This window comes from Dermacentor albipictus, chromosome 7 (assembly GCF_038994185.2).
Source record: "Dermacentor albipictus isolate Rhodes 1998 colony chromosome 7, USDA_Dalb.pri_finalv2, whole genome shotgun sequence".
In the NCBI taxonomy this organism is placed as follows: Eukaryota; Metazoa; Arthropoda; class Arachnida; order Ixodida; family Ixodidae; genus Dermacentor; species Dermacentor albipictus.
In genome coordinates this window covers 2,254,565-2,269,430 of record NC_091827.1, presented here as the reverse complement: position 1 = coordinate 2,269,430, position 14,866 = coordinate 2,254,565, and the positions used below count along the sequence as shown (strand labels likewise).

The following is a 14,866-nucleotide window of genomic DNA, read 5'->3' as shown; positions in this document are numbered from 1 at the left end:
CGAACGCTTCGAGAGGGCTCAGTTGCGCGTTATTCAATTGCCATAATTTAAACTTTAAAATACTACTAACTTGTAGCGTGGGGTCCTTTTTTTCACGTTTCTGTGTCTTCGTCCGCTTCCGCTGCTGCCTTAGTATGTCAAACGGCAAACTTCTGACTGCTGTTGCAGAAGTCTTGGCGTCACAAGTTGGCGGCTGGACGTAATAATATTTATTTTAAGTCCAGCACGCTTAGGCCTCCGCCACTCCAATCTACGGGCTATCCTGCTTCCAGCTTTGATCTCCCCACTACCCCTTGGGTGCCCTGGGGATCCTGCGCCGCCTGCTTTATTATAACCTCAGGTCCTCTCCTGAGGCCTCCGGTTGCATGTGCCCTCCTGGAGCAGTGCTTGTAAAAAATCCAATCTATCGTCGCGACTTAAAAAGCGACCTGCGACTTATACTTATACAACACCAGTCAGAACCTTGCCTGTCGAACCAAGTCATTCTCACCTAATTATTTAAATGATTAAGCGACTTCTGTAGGTGTCGGTCAATGTCATATTAAGCGACTGGTGAATTTGTTCTCTTTACTGGACGGATCCTGCATCTCGGCATGTATTTTGTAGCTGTGTATTCGTATAGATGTAGGAGCTCGGTGGGAGATCTATCAGTGCAGGCAGCATGTGCTAACACCATGTGGCAGATACTGCTTGATAATTTCTAGTATATCATACCCGCGCGCAGCTATCGTGTGCGCCACAGCCCTTATAAGTTATTTGGCTCAGCCATAAGTTCCAGCTTTGCTCCGACACCACTTAAGTGCTGGTTTCCCATGTCTGTCTGTCCACCCAGTTCTTTAAGCTGACAATGGCCGCTGTCATATTAATTTTCATTTTTCGTTGCCAGGATCGTGATCCCCAACTTCACATTGCATTGGTACAAATAATAAGAAAACTTTGACCACTATTGTCACCACTTTGATTAAAGTTCAGGTCCTTGCAATAATGTGCATTTCACTGTTCAGTGAAAAAGCGCTGAACAGACTTGAGTGCCCGACTATAGACATCCTACACCTAAGTTCTCTCTCTTTCACTCCCCATTCCCCTCCCCACATGTAGGGTAGCAAACTGGACTCAGTCTGGTTAACCTCCCTGCCTTTCCGTCTTCCCTTCTCTCTCTCTCTCACTGTTCAGCTACCCACAGCACTAGCTATTAAGCACTTTTGCTCCATTGTATATCTGTCATGAAAAACTAGCATCAACATACATAATTACGGACGCTATGATTCAACTATGCACTCAGCATCTCTGTAAACTTGCAACATTCACCCTCTCAAGCATAAAGCGCACTCTCAAGGGCCATCATAAAACAATATCTATACATTTCTTTTCTTGGTAGTTCTTTGAAAGTATATTTTTTTTACTAGAAGGTTGGTAACAATGAGCACCTCACCGTCATGGGCTACCAGTTTGGTGCAATGTCCCACTCATTATAAAAATCTTATACTAGATGGATCGTCATTTGAAGAAAACCAATTCTTTAACAAATGGTCCATTCTGCGTTATGGTTCTACCTACCTGTCTTCTACAAGCAATGCATTCACATATGAAAGAACTGTATATAATGATAGTGATGAAGCAGTGCATCTGAAATAACCTTTGACATCATCACAGGAACTTGGAAACAGGTACCACATAGTGATAACTTCGATAATCATTAATCATGTCTTATACATGGCTGGACATGTTTTCGTTCGCTTCTGGCCTTCCTTGGGTCACATGATATTTTCTGTACCTCACAATGAGACCTTGAAGCATAGGCATCTAAGGCTTTCACCTTAAAATGGAAGGACGCAAAATTGATTGCTTCAGTGTTGCTTCCCCTGAAAATGAACTACTTGTACTTTGTTTAATTTATTCACTTGAGAAATGCACATATAATACCATCCATATTAACATAGCAGCATAGGCGGAGACTATGTGGGGGGCTCTGGGGCCCGAGCCCCCTCCGGAGATTTCCCGGGGGAGGGGGGGGCTGAGCCCCCCACTCTAGGCGAAGCCGAAGCCTCCCTCCCCCTTCCCCCCCACACACACACCTAAAGTGCCAATACCAGTGCTTTGTCACCCACATCATTTGAGGTTTCTTTTCACTTTCCTCGACTTTTTCCCTTGAAATTTTACTGAGGCTAATAGCTTACTGCATCCTTGTTGGCACAGACTTGAACGGCTTTTAATTAATATTTTCGATTATTTCTGCAAAAAAGAATGTTAAATTATGCGGTTTTATTTGCCGAAACCACGATCTCATTGTGAGGCACCGCGTAGTGGGGGACTCCGGAAACTTGGACCACGGGGGGCTCTTTAACATGTACATAAATCTAAGTACATTGGTGTTTTCACATTTCGCCCCCATCGAAATGCGGCCGTCGTGGCCGGGATTAGATGTGGCGATATCGAGCTTAGCAGCCATATTATCTCGAGCTTAACACGAGATAACATGGCTGTTAAGCTCAAGATCTCGCGATCTTGAGCTTAACACCATAGCCACAAAGCAACCACGGCGGGTCACTTTATTTCTTCAAATCCTGACAATAGGGGGACACGGCCATCAGAAGCACTCGCGGTGGCTGCCTTATCCATACTTTCTCACTTCAACATTATTTTAAATTTCCACTGTAAACACCATGCACATATGCAATATATTTAAATATACACACAGGACAAAGTTTATAATATTTTTGAAAGAGATGGAGGCAGCCAATCAAGAATTATTTATAACGGTATGGATAGCCTATGTCTAGAGAATGAATATGTTGTATGCTCACGACGCTTCAAATTGTTTTGCGTGCTTTTTTGATCATGAATGAAACCTATAAACTTCACTGACTCCGTCAGCAGACTCTTTTATCAACGGCGTATGAAATGCACGTGAATGTTGTGTGTCTCGGTGTTGCTTCTTTTTACAGTAAGTAATGTCAACGACTCATGAAAAAAAGAACATTTCTAATAACTTACAACATTTATTACGGATGGTAACATCATCACTTACATGCAAACGTAAATATATAGAGTGTCCCAATTAATTATAATGCACCAAGATTTAAAAAGAGAGCAATGCTTTACTCGAAGAAAACCTAGCGAATATTGTTTACAGTACATTGCAGTAGCTGCTAGTAATTTTTTCGTTACAGATTTAATTTGATCATTTAATTAATTATCTAAGTCGACATGTACTATCCTAATTATCAAATTATAAATGAGGCATCTAAAGGCACAGCCAAGGGACATCTAACTGCGATATTTTCAGCGACGTACTAATTGCGTACTAATTTTTGATGATAGATAAATAAACCCTGTGAAATATGGAGAATACCACATGACTGTGCTCCCACTCGCATCATAAAGCAGCGCCCTCGAACATGCTCCCTCTGAGTAATCCAGGATGAAATAAAGGAAATAAAGAAAAATATTGTGATCGACCTAATGCCTCATCTGCCGCATCCCTGCTGAAGTAACACGTCTCGTTTGGTGTTACCTGGAAAAAAGTTGTGATAGCTGTTGTTTTAGCGTAGATAAAGTGCACGGATTTTTTTTTTTTTTTTTTTTTTGCTGCAGTACCTGTCACCACAAAAGTGAATTGACGTCAGTGCAAAGATTTAAAGGTACGTTTTGTTCCATCCCATTTGCCATGTGTTTCTCTAATGAGCACCCAGTAAGCATGATCCTCGCCTTGGCATCTGCAAATGGCAACAAGAGGAAGACTGCAAATATGTATATCACTAATGGAAGTGTGGCGGTAGACCAAATGCATCGACTATCATCGGAAGTTGTGAAAACCTGAGACAAACCGGCAGCTTCAACAAACCGGCTGAAGACTCCACGTTTGAGTCCTAGCCTACGCAGGGATGTTCTAGCATTTATGGCCTCAAATCCTCATGCTAGCATGCGGAACGTGGCCGCCCAGGTACCAATTTCCAAGTCAGTTTGGAGAATTCTAAATGACAGCCTTTCACCCGTCCCACCTTAACCAGCAACAATGCTTGGAAGATAGGGACCCGTAGAATCGTTTAAATCTCTCGCAAAAGCCCATAAGTCATCATACCTTTTGAGCAACATCATGTGCACAGATGAAGCCAATTTTCGCCGAAACGCCTAGGTACATTTGCATAATGCGCACTAGTGGAGGGACTCCAATGCACGCTGTGTGAAGTGCAATAGGCACCAGTACCAGTAGTTGCCCAAATTGTGATTCAGAATTTATGCTGGTGCTATAATCGGTCCCATCTTCTTTGATCACATACTCACTGGACAGTGTTACATCAACAAAATCCTTGAAGGAGTGGTGGATGAGTTTCTCTGTGAAGTCCCACTGTCACCTCTTCTGCTTCTGTGGTATCAGCAAGATAGGGCACCCGCACACAGCAGCAGCCAAGCACGAAACTGGTTGGATGCGACTTTCAATGCGCAATAGATTGGAAGGCACAGGCCTGTGAATTGGCCCGCTAGGTCATGTGACCTCTCTCCACTCGATTTCTTTCTTTGGGGTTATTTATGTGAATGATCTTGCTTACGTAATTGAGATAGAGTCAGATTAGTTCAAGGCAAGGATAACGGATGTCTGCCGTAGAACTCCGGCGTCGGTCATCAAGAAAGCCACTGAAGATGTTTCATATTTAAAACAGCACCAAAATACACGGACAAGGAAGGACACAGAACGAGCGCTGACTGCCGACAACACCTTTATTGAAGTGTGCACAAATATATACAATTTGCAATGGGCATAAAGAGAGTAAAAGAAGAAAGGCGAGTCATTGTCGTTCAACTCCTGCTGCGCATGCGTCAATAACATTAAACTTGAGCAAGGTTAGTGACATGTTAGTCGCACATTCAGCCACACAAACTATAAACAAAAATACTAGTGACCTATTTCACTAAGTGCCCCTTAATTCATAGAATAAGGGTTCTCTCTTCTTTAACATGTCCAGCCTGCTCAATTGTTAGCGGCGGTGTGGTGTACAATCTTTACAACGAAGTGACCAGTATTACGAACGATTTTGGAGGTCCCAGGCACTTTCTTATGTCTTTGACTGTACATGTCAATGCCCATGTATCTGTAACCCTGAAGGTCCAAGCCAAGTAGGTCCACTTGCTAAGTTTCTGTTACTGAGTAAGATGCATGCTAATCCCATTTTTTTTAAGACTTGCATGCCAAAGAACCAGCAATAAGTGCAACATTTTTGCTCAAAGTATAGATCAGAAGACACTTCTTGAAGCAAACCAGCTTGGTGCCTTTGTACAAATGCTGCTTAGTCACTAAAAGTCGTACCATAACATGTTTGAGGAAAATCGATTAGAACATTGATGCTTTAATGCAGTGCTGCTGTCGTGCTTAACACCGCACTGTAAGTCAATTAGAACGCAGTATTTTCTCATTCCAGTTACAGTGGAATCTTGCTAATCCCAGTGGTTCTGAGGCACCACAATGCATTATTGCTGTAAAAATTTTGCAAAGCCTTTGCCAGTAGGCATTGAGCTGTCATGCTCATTTCAATATGCCTTTGTCTTCTTCACAACCTTGTGTTATACTGTGAGATGTGGATCCTTCAAATATTACAGGAACTTGCCTGGCTTGTGTACAGGATACAACATTTCTTGGGAGTGTTCTCAGCCTAGGTTGTGAAAGACTGCTTTAAACTCATGGGGACAACTGAGAGTGACAAGAGGCATTATTTTGTTGAGGTAAGCAATCCTTAAGCTAAACCAAGAGGTAGTATGCATGATTGGAACTGAACTTTCATATTGAGTGAGCAATCCTCTAGCAGCACTGGCACGATGCTTAGATCTCTGTGCTTCGTGCAGTTCTTTTTCTTTGCCTTGTTGTTGCCACAGTGTTTCACTTTCCTGCATTCGTGTCATTGACTCTTGCTAAGCTTGTGCAATTTTTCCTCCATGCAAGCATGGACTGATTTATCTTCTGTTTGGGAAACAGTCATAATTTGTCCAGTGACCCACTGGGCTATGTGAATAATGTACACAATGATACCATTTCAGACTTTTCAATCATCATGATGTCGATGGCACTGTCTTCAAAAATCACCATTGGATTGCCCCTCTTCAGCGGGCAAGGCAGCAGCAGCACCAATAGGTGTGGTACCATGATAATGCTTACTGCATATGTTCTGACCATCCCTTCATTGCTTCATAGCTTCATTGCCCACATAGTCGGTGCCTTAATTTTATTCCTACATATGCCCAGGTGGTGTCCCAATCCTGTAGCCCTCTGGTGAGCGGGGATATTGAGATGAACCATCGCCCTATTAGACCAACTAAATGTCCACAGGATAAAAATTGTAATCTTGGTCCCCCACTTGATTAATGGCTAATGTCATGACTATTGTAGGGTTGATAGCTCAGATATGTTGAAATAATTTTTGCTCTTCAAAATGAGAAAACACGACATTGCTGAACTGTGGCTGTTCGTCAACTCTTGATATTAAACAATAAAAAATCTTACCGCCCTCAAATAGTTTGTGCGCGGTTTACAAGCTGGAACATACATTCAACAAACTTTCTCCTCAAAACTTAATAACCGCTTCTCAGAATTACAATATTGAAAATTGTTCATGGCAGAACAGCTCTTTTTGCATCATTTTGTGGAGTCTTGATAACAGCAATCCCTTGCTATTGAAAGTTGTAACATTCTTTTCATTAACAGTGAAGTTCGAATTCTTTCAAGTCCTTTTAAATAAAAAAAAAAAAAGGAGGCTTGGGACATATTGTGATATAGGGCCTATGCAGGCATTTTTAAACTACTGGAATAACAAGTTAACATTCACGAATGCTTGTACTGAGAAAAAGGTACTGAGTTCGATTTATCTAAGCAGTGGTTCATACACACCTCTAACACCACCCCAGGAGGAGCCAAACACTGCCAAACTTTTTCCAATATAACCCCCCCCCTCCCCCTCCTTACTTTCTCCCGCACGCAAGAGGTATTTGCCAAATGCCAGTTAGGTCAGAAGAGACAAAATAGAAAGGTGTCTTTTTGCACCTCTTGTTCATCGAGCAATGTTTAAGAAAAAATGAGGACATACAAGGCACTGTTTCCAACCAAATTTTTTATCCAAGAAAACCAATATACAGTAAACTACCACTTGAACGTCACTTGAACAAATTATTCAGCTGTACGAACTTTTTTATATCCCCCATCGAAACGCCATTCAACCCAATGCAAATGCCTTTCAGTTTAACAAAATTCAGTACAGTGGCATTTCACTTCTGTGAACATATTCTGCTACATCATCATCATCATCATAATTTTTATTTTCACCACTGGATACAAGGTGAAAAAGGGAGAGCCGGAAAAAAAGCCGAATTCTCTTCGGCTTGACAAAGTTCCGGTCTCCCAGACAGGCACGGAAGCAGCTCGTGTAGCAATACAATTACGGATAAAGTGTGGATATAAGAGTTTTTAAGCGCAAATACATATAGAAATTTTCATGTTATTACATGGAAACTAGTTGTAATACAGTTGTGTCAAATGACTCCCAGTATACAATTATAATCTGTTATTTTGCATATTATTATTTAACACAGGCTCAGTTGCATATATCATAGTGGACTTGGAAGCACCAAACGAGCGTGGATGCTGATCAAATTTTTTCTGATCGCACAGATCGTGCTGTCGAGGACTGGATTCGTCGACGCAGGGTCTGAGCATGCGCTGCATCAGGCCTATCTACTGCTACCTCTGGCTGTCTGCCCTGCTGGCTTCATCGGACGAAACAAGTCGCAGGAAGCTGTACCACGTGCACTGCACTGGGACCACCTGACCAGCACGGTGACGTCGACAGAGACACCATGGCACCCGGATAAAAGCAGCAGCCTTTTCGACGTTACCTTCAGTGGACTTGGAAGCACTGAACGAGTACGGATGCTGATCGAATTTTTTCTGATCGCGCAGGTTAGTGACCAGCATTTAGTCTCTTCAACTAGAGACAATGACGTAACGTTAATGGTGCTCCCAAGTCCACAATGCTGTGTTGCTATTTTGCAAGATTGTTTTAATGTTGTCTGCTTAATGTTACTAACATTCGGAGACGTTGAACAAAATCCAGGTCCTGGCTCTGATTCAGATGAATGTTCGCAGCGGGAACTAATGAAACGCATTCTAAGAGAACAAAAGGAAACGAACAAAACACTGAAACAACTGTCTTCAAATATCAAGCACGTGGAGACAATAGTTGCAGATTTGCAAGAAAGAATGACAGTTATTGAGAATGAAAGGGGATTATGGAAAGAATGCGAAGACAAGATAGTACACTGCGAGGAATCTTGTAAATCTACCATGACGCAAGTAGAATTTCTGGCATCGAAGGTCGATGATCTAGAAAGTAGAAGTAGGCGGAATAACCTAGTAATTTATGGATTAAGAGAGAGCTCTGCTGAAGATGTTAAAACACTTGAAGAAGAAGTGCGAGACGGTATATTTAGGAAGATCCTAGGAATAGAAGTTAACTCAATAGAACGACTTCACAAAATTGGTACAAAGCAAAGCCAAAGGACACGCCCTGTTATTATCAGGCTATTCAACTTCGCTGAGAAAAACAAAATATTATCAAGCTGCTTCAAGCTGAAAAACACCCAGATTTCAATATCCGAAGATTTCTCAAAGAAAGTATGCGACACACTTGCTAAATTATGGCGTTCTGCAGTAAGTGACAAGGCGAAAGGGGCAAAGGTATCTCTGGCATTTGATAAACTAAAAATAAATGGCAAAACCTTCATATGGAATGAGTGTGAGGACAGAAGAATTAAACTATCTAAACCGATAACTTCTGCACATGCTGGCTCAGCAGCTCGCGATTGCACGTGACAACAATGTACGAAATGTATCAGAGTGTTATCACTGAATGCGCGCAGCGTAGTCAATAACTTCAGCCTACCTGAAAGCATAGTTGCAGCCCATCACCCACACGTTATAGTCATCACGGAAACCTGGCTTCACGAAAGCGTCCAGGATTCCGAAGTGTTTCCGCCTTATCGGCTCATACGGAAAGACAGAGAATCGCGGGGGGGAGGTGTTGCTGTCGCAATTAAATCTAACATAAAATTCACAGTTTTAAACAGCATACCTGACCATGAAAGCGTATGGTGTAAACTTACATTTAATGGAAAAAGCATATTTCTGGGTGGCCTATATCGACCTCCGAATGCGCCCCCTGTATACCTAGACGTTATGCACAATTACATTGCACAACACACTAATTCACGTTCCAATATTATCATCACAGGTGATTTCAATTTACCAGGAATCAACTGGTCTAATCTTTCGCACAACAGCTGTGACGCAAAAAGTGCTGAATCTCTGTTGTTCATGTCATTTACCTTTTCTCTAGACCAGCTAGTTTCCGAACCGACTAGAATAGCTGGTCCATCATGTTCTGTGCTTAATCTGATGTTCGTAAGCAGTCTATTTCAAAATAACACATTAAACGTTGAAAATAGCATTTCGGACCATAAAATGATTGTATTCTCCTGTCCAATTTTAGGAAACCGTGAACGCGTTAAGCCGTCGATTGCTGTTATCAGGGATTACTCAAGAGCGGATGACAATGCTATCTCAGAATATTTAAACGCCTGCTTTCTGCAGTTTTCATTACTTCATGACGTAAATTAATTATGGTTATGTTTTAAGCGTATTGTGCACTTTTGTGAAGAAAACTACATTCCCTCCAGAAAGAAACGAGTGAACAGAGAACATCCTTGGGTATCGCGCGAAGTAATATATTTAAAACGAAAAATTAAGAGGAAGCGCAGAAAGAAAACCACACGTGACCTTCAAGATCTCATACGCTTACTACAATATAAGATCCATATGGCCAAGGAGCGTTTTTTCACTGTTACTCTGCCTTCTTACCTGACGAATAAACCACAAAAATTCTGGCGCTACCTATCGAGGGAGCGGCACACCGTATCGCAGATTACTGTTTTGAACGAGACAGTTGTTCAGCCTGACGTCATAGCAAGCAAATTTAATGAATTTTTTCAATCTGTATTTAACAGAACTACCTTTAACGGTCCCTCTCCACAGTATCAGTTCGAGAATCCAATGCCTGAAATAGATATTGACCTACAAGGAATTTTTTTACTCTTACAAAAACTGGATGTAAAGAATCCCTGTGGCTCTGATCTTATATCAAATGCTTTTTTGCAAAAACATGCAGTTTGGACGTCAAAATACTTACACGTAATTTACAGGCGATCTTTGGAAACTTCAGTGATACCTGATGACTGGCGAAGGGCCAAAGTAATACCTGTGCACAAATCTGGCTCTAAACTCGACGTAACTATAGACCTGTTTCATTAACATGTACATCCAGTAAATTGTTCGAACATATTATTTATAAGGCCATAATATTGCACTTGGAGAATAATAACCTACAATACAGCCGGCAACATGGATTCTGTTCAAGTCTAAGTACTATTACTCAGCTGAGTTAACCCATGATGTAGCTACATCAATAAATAACAGAAGCCAAATAGATGCCATTTTCTAAGATATTTCAAAGGCCTTTGATGTTATTCCTCATCCAGATCTTATTACTAAACTAATTGCCATTGGTGTACATGAGAAAACAGTATCGTGGATCAAGAACTATCTCGAAAACCGAAAGCAATGCGTAGCTGTGGATGATATTACATCTGATTACATCAACGTTTTTTTTCTGGTGTTCCGCAACGCTCGGTTCTTGCGCCCCTCCTATTTCTGATCTACATCAATGATATTCGTTCATGCGTTCAGCCGCCTATTCAAATGCGCCTATTGGCCGATTAACGCGTAGTGTACACAACAGTGAATACTGTAGCACGGCTGAATCTGCAGTCGTCACGGTGCACCAGTAATCCCGTGATCTGTTACGTCACGTAGGCTTCACTATATATGTAACTTGCGCAACCGCAATAAGGTTGTTGCTCACCCAACTGCTGGCCTGGCTACATGGTAGCAGCGGTGGCAGCGAAACCCAGCCAATATGTCGATGGCGTCCGCGCTACTACCGCCCCCGAAGCCTATGGATCCGTCGCACGACCCTTGGATTGCCTGGAAAACTTGGAAAAGTGAGTTTCTGCTGTTTTCCATTGTTACGCAATTGAACAAGCAGCCAAAAGACGTTCAAGCAGCCACATTGCTAGTTACCATAGGCGAAGAGGCTAGGAAGTCGTATAGTACCTTCAAGTTCGATGAAGCGGAAGACAGGAATGACGTTGAAGTTCTGATTAAGAAATTTGAGGATCATTACAAGCCTGCAACGAACTTAACATTCCAAGAATTCCGTTTCGGTTCAAGGAACCAAAAAGAAGGCGAGATGTTTAACGAGTGGCTAACAGAACTGCGTGTGTTAGCGAAGAACTGTGAATTTGGGGACGCACCAGTGATCCCGTGATCTGTTATGTCACGTAGGCCTCACTATATATGTAACTTGCGCAACCGCAATAAAGTTGTTGTTCGCCCAGCTGCTGGCCTGGCTACAAATACCAGAGAGGATCAGGTAAAACTAAATGATTCATTAGCTGCTGTACAAAATTGGTGCAACATTTGTGGTGTGACGAAGAAGATCGGCAGGCTGAAAAGTCCCGTTGCCATCGCATGGCACGTACCCAGTTTGTTCGCTGGCTGCGCCCTACCTGCTGGTGCTGAGTTTGTCGCTGCTGCTCTACGAGCCGAATAAACCCCCTTTACAATTGGTGGAGGTGCTGGGTACGTGCCACGCGATGGCAACGGGGCTTTTCAGCCTGCCGATCTTCTTCGTCACAATCACCTACTCACATCTCCGCCAATCTTGTGGCATTTTGATCCCAGCGCACCTACAGAACTTGACACTGACGCCAGTGGTGTCGGCCTTGGTGCCGTGCTCGCACAACGCAAGAACACTAATGCCGAATACGTAGTCACCTATGCCAGTCGTGCCCTCACGAAACCTGAGGCCAATTCCTCAGTAACAGAAAAAGAGTGCCTGGCTATCGTATGGGCTCTTCAAAAATTTCGTCCATATGTCTACGGTCGATGCTTTGATGTGGTGACGGATTATCACACTCTTAGCTGGTTGTCCAACCTAAAAGACCCATCGGGCCGCCTCGCTTGGTGGGCCCTCCAAATCCAGGAATATGATATCCGTGTCGTTTATCGCTCTGGACGCAAACACGCTGACGCCGATGCCCTCTCGCGCTCCCCAGTGACTTCAGACAGCAGCAGTTCTACCGACAGACATGACATCTCACCACTTGACATCCTGGACATGGCATCGGAGCAACAAAAAGACCCATGGATCGTCATGGTGTTCGACTTTTTGTCAAATCCTCCGGCAACTTCGGCACCTCGAGCGCTACGCCGACAGGTGCAGCATTTCACAATCCGGGATGGACTTTTATACCGCCGCAACTACCACAATGACGGCCGCAAATGGCTTTTAGTAGTACCTCGCCACCTACGACAAGAGTTCTGCTCCGCTTTTCATTCTGACCCACAGTGTGGTCACGGCGGAGTGTCAAAAACTTGCACACGGCTTTGCCTACAATATTATTAGCGAGGGATGTACACCTTCGTCCACAAATATTTACGCTCCTGCATTGCCTGCCAGCAATGCCAATGTGTCCCGCATCTCTCCACCGCATCTCTCCAACCACTTCCCTGCCCAGCTCAGCCATTTGACCGTGTCGGCATTGATATCTATGGGCCTCTTCCATCTACTGGCGCGGGCAACTGATGGATTGTTGTCGCCGTAGATCATTTGACACGGTATGCTGAAACCGCCGCCTTGCCTGCCGCATCAGCAAAAAACATCGCCTCGTTCATTATAAACAACTTCGTTCTCTGCCATGGCACACCATGTGAACTGTTGAGCGATCGGGGCTGCGTATTCCTCTCAGATGTCCTGCAGTCACTCTTATCTGAATGCCAAATTATTCACCGCACTACTACTGCTTATCATCCACAGACCAATGGCTTAACAGAACGATTCAACAGAACTCTTGGTGACATGCTATCAATTTATGTTGCATCTGACCACTCCAACTGGGACCTTGTACTTCCGTTCGTCACTTACGCATATAACACTGCCTCTCAAGCCACCACCGGATTCTCACCATTTTTTCTGCTTTACGGCCGGCCGCCATCCCTCCAGCACCATTGATACGGTTCTCCCGTACCGGCCGGACCCTGCTGAATGCTCACCTGTTTCTACGGTTGCTCAGCACGCCGAGAAATGCCACCAACTAGCCCGTTCGTTGACGTCTGCTCAACAGTGCCGCCAAAAAGAATGCCATGACCTCAATCCTCCCCCTCACCCCTTCCCCGTCGACTCACTCGTGTGGCTTTGGGTCCCGCCTGTTGCTGCTCCTGGCTTTTCGTCCAAGCTCCTCCCGAAGTACCACGGGCCCTACTGCGTAGTTGCACAAACATCACCAATGAACTACGTGGTCGAACCCGTATCGCCATCTTCCGATCTGCGTCGTCGGGGGCGAGAGACTGTGCACATTGACCGGCTGAAGCAGTATTACGATCCGCCCACCTCTTCCTAGGTCGCCAGGATGGCTACTCTTCAATTCCGGGGGTGATTGTGACGAAGAAGATCGGCAGGCTGAAAAGCCCCGTTGCCACCGCGTGGCACGTACCCAGTTCGTTCGCTGGCTGCGCCCTACCTGCTGGTGCTGAGTTTGTCGCTGCTGCTCTACGAGCCGAATAAACCCCCCTTACAGGGGGATGAAACTGAATGCATCAAGAACTACCAGTATCTCCTTCACTCACAAGAAAAATGCGCTTCAGTTTACATACACAATAAACAATATATCACTAAGAAAATACGAGGAGGTCACATATCTCGGGGTCACTCCTACAATGAAATTAGATTGGGAAACTCATATAAATAATGTGTATGACAAGGCCCTAGGTAAACTACATTTCTTGAGAAGAAAAGTTAGAAACACACCTCCTAGTGTTAAATGCACACAGAACCCTCATTAGACCCTCTTTAGAGTATGCTGACATTATTTGGGCCCCACACCAGAAGTATTTAACCGAGAAACTAGAACGCATACAGAACTTAGCATTGAGATTTATATATTCACAATATTCACGTCAAACGAGCATTACAAACCTGCGCGTCAAGGCTAACGTTCAATCACTGGCTCAACGTAGAATGATTTCCAGATTAAAATTTCTATGCTTACTTTATCACGGCTCCTATTGAGTACCACAAGCAACATACATTCAAGCGCCATTCAGACTTTCTGCCTGAACCAACCATAATAAATCAATACGACACCATCCCAGCCATAATAACACTCGCAAGTACTCTTTATTCCCACACGCCATTTCCCATTGGAACATAGTACCCTCTAGAGCCGTAAATTGCCCATCTGCCAACGCAATTATTGACAGTATTGAGAATCTGGAATTCGAATGGTGATATTGCCTGTATTTCATATGCAGCCTCTGTAGATGCATTCTTATGGTAAACGCTGTTTAGCCTGCTTCCCGGACGGCTCATTTAAACAGTGTATATATTTATTGAGTATGTTCATTTTTGTGTGTGCTAATGCTCTTTGTTTTGGATACACTAGTTTAAGTTTATTCTTTTTTTTGTACTGTATTCCATGTTGTAACCACTCCTGCATGGGCCCGACGATGGCCTGCAGTATTGTAAAATAAATAAATAAATAAGAATGCAAAAACAATATATGTATACATATATACACATATACATACACACACATACATATATAGATATAACAAATTTCACAGAAGTTTACAATAAACACAAGTTACCATCAGGAAACGTTCTTTTTTTTTAGAAATTATTTTACATACTTGCAAATATATATGTGCATC

At 43.3% G+C, this 14,866-nt stretch overlaps 1 protein-coding gene across 19 annotated transcripts in view; it reads left to right on the top strand.

Moving 5' to 3' along the window:
- The window catches only part of LOC139047648 (uncharacterized), a 50,479-nt gene that overhangs the window by 4,193 nt on the left and 31,420 nt on the right, over nucleotides 1-14,866 (top strand). For 7 of the 19 annotated variants that reach the window (XM_070521510.1, XM_070521508.1, XM_070521509.1 and 4 more), the window contains 3 exons: nucleotides 3,595-3,641; nucleotides 5,619-5,718; nucleotides 7,655-7,942. The exons of 1 other annotated variant lie outside the window; for it this stretch is intronic. In XM_070521510.1, coding sequence (XP_070377611.1) covers nucleotides 5,677-5,718; nucleotides 7,655-7,942 — 330 coding nt within the window. In that variant the 5' untranslated portion in view covers nucleotides 3,595-3,641; nucleotides 5,619-5,676. Of the gene's footprint in view, nucleotides 1-3,594; nucleotides 3,642-5,595; nucleotides 5,719-6,030; nucleotides 6,125-7,654; nucleotides 7,943-14,866 lie in introns of those variants that run through there. 11 more of the 19 variants (XR_011507290.1, XR_011507291.1, XM_070521507.1 and 8 more) reach the window with 8 other exon arrangements.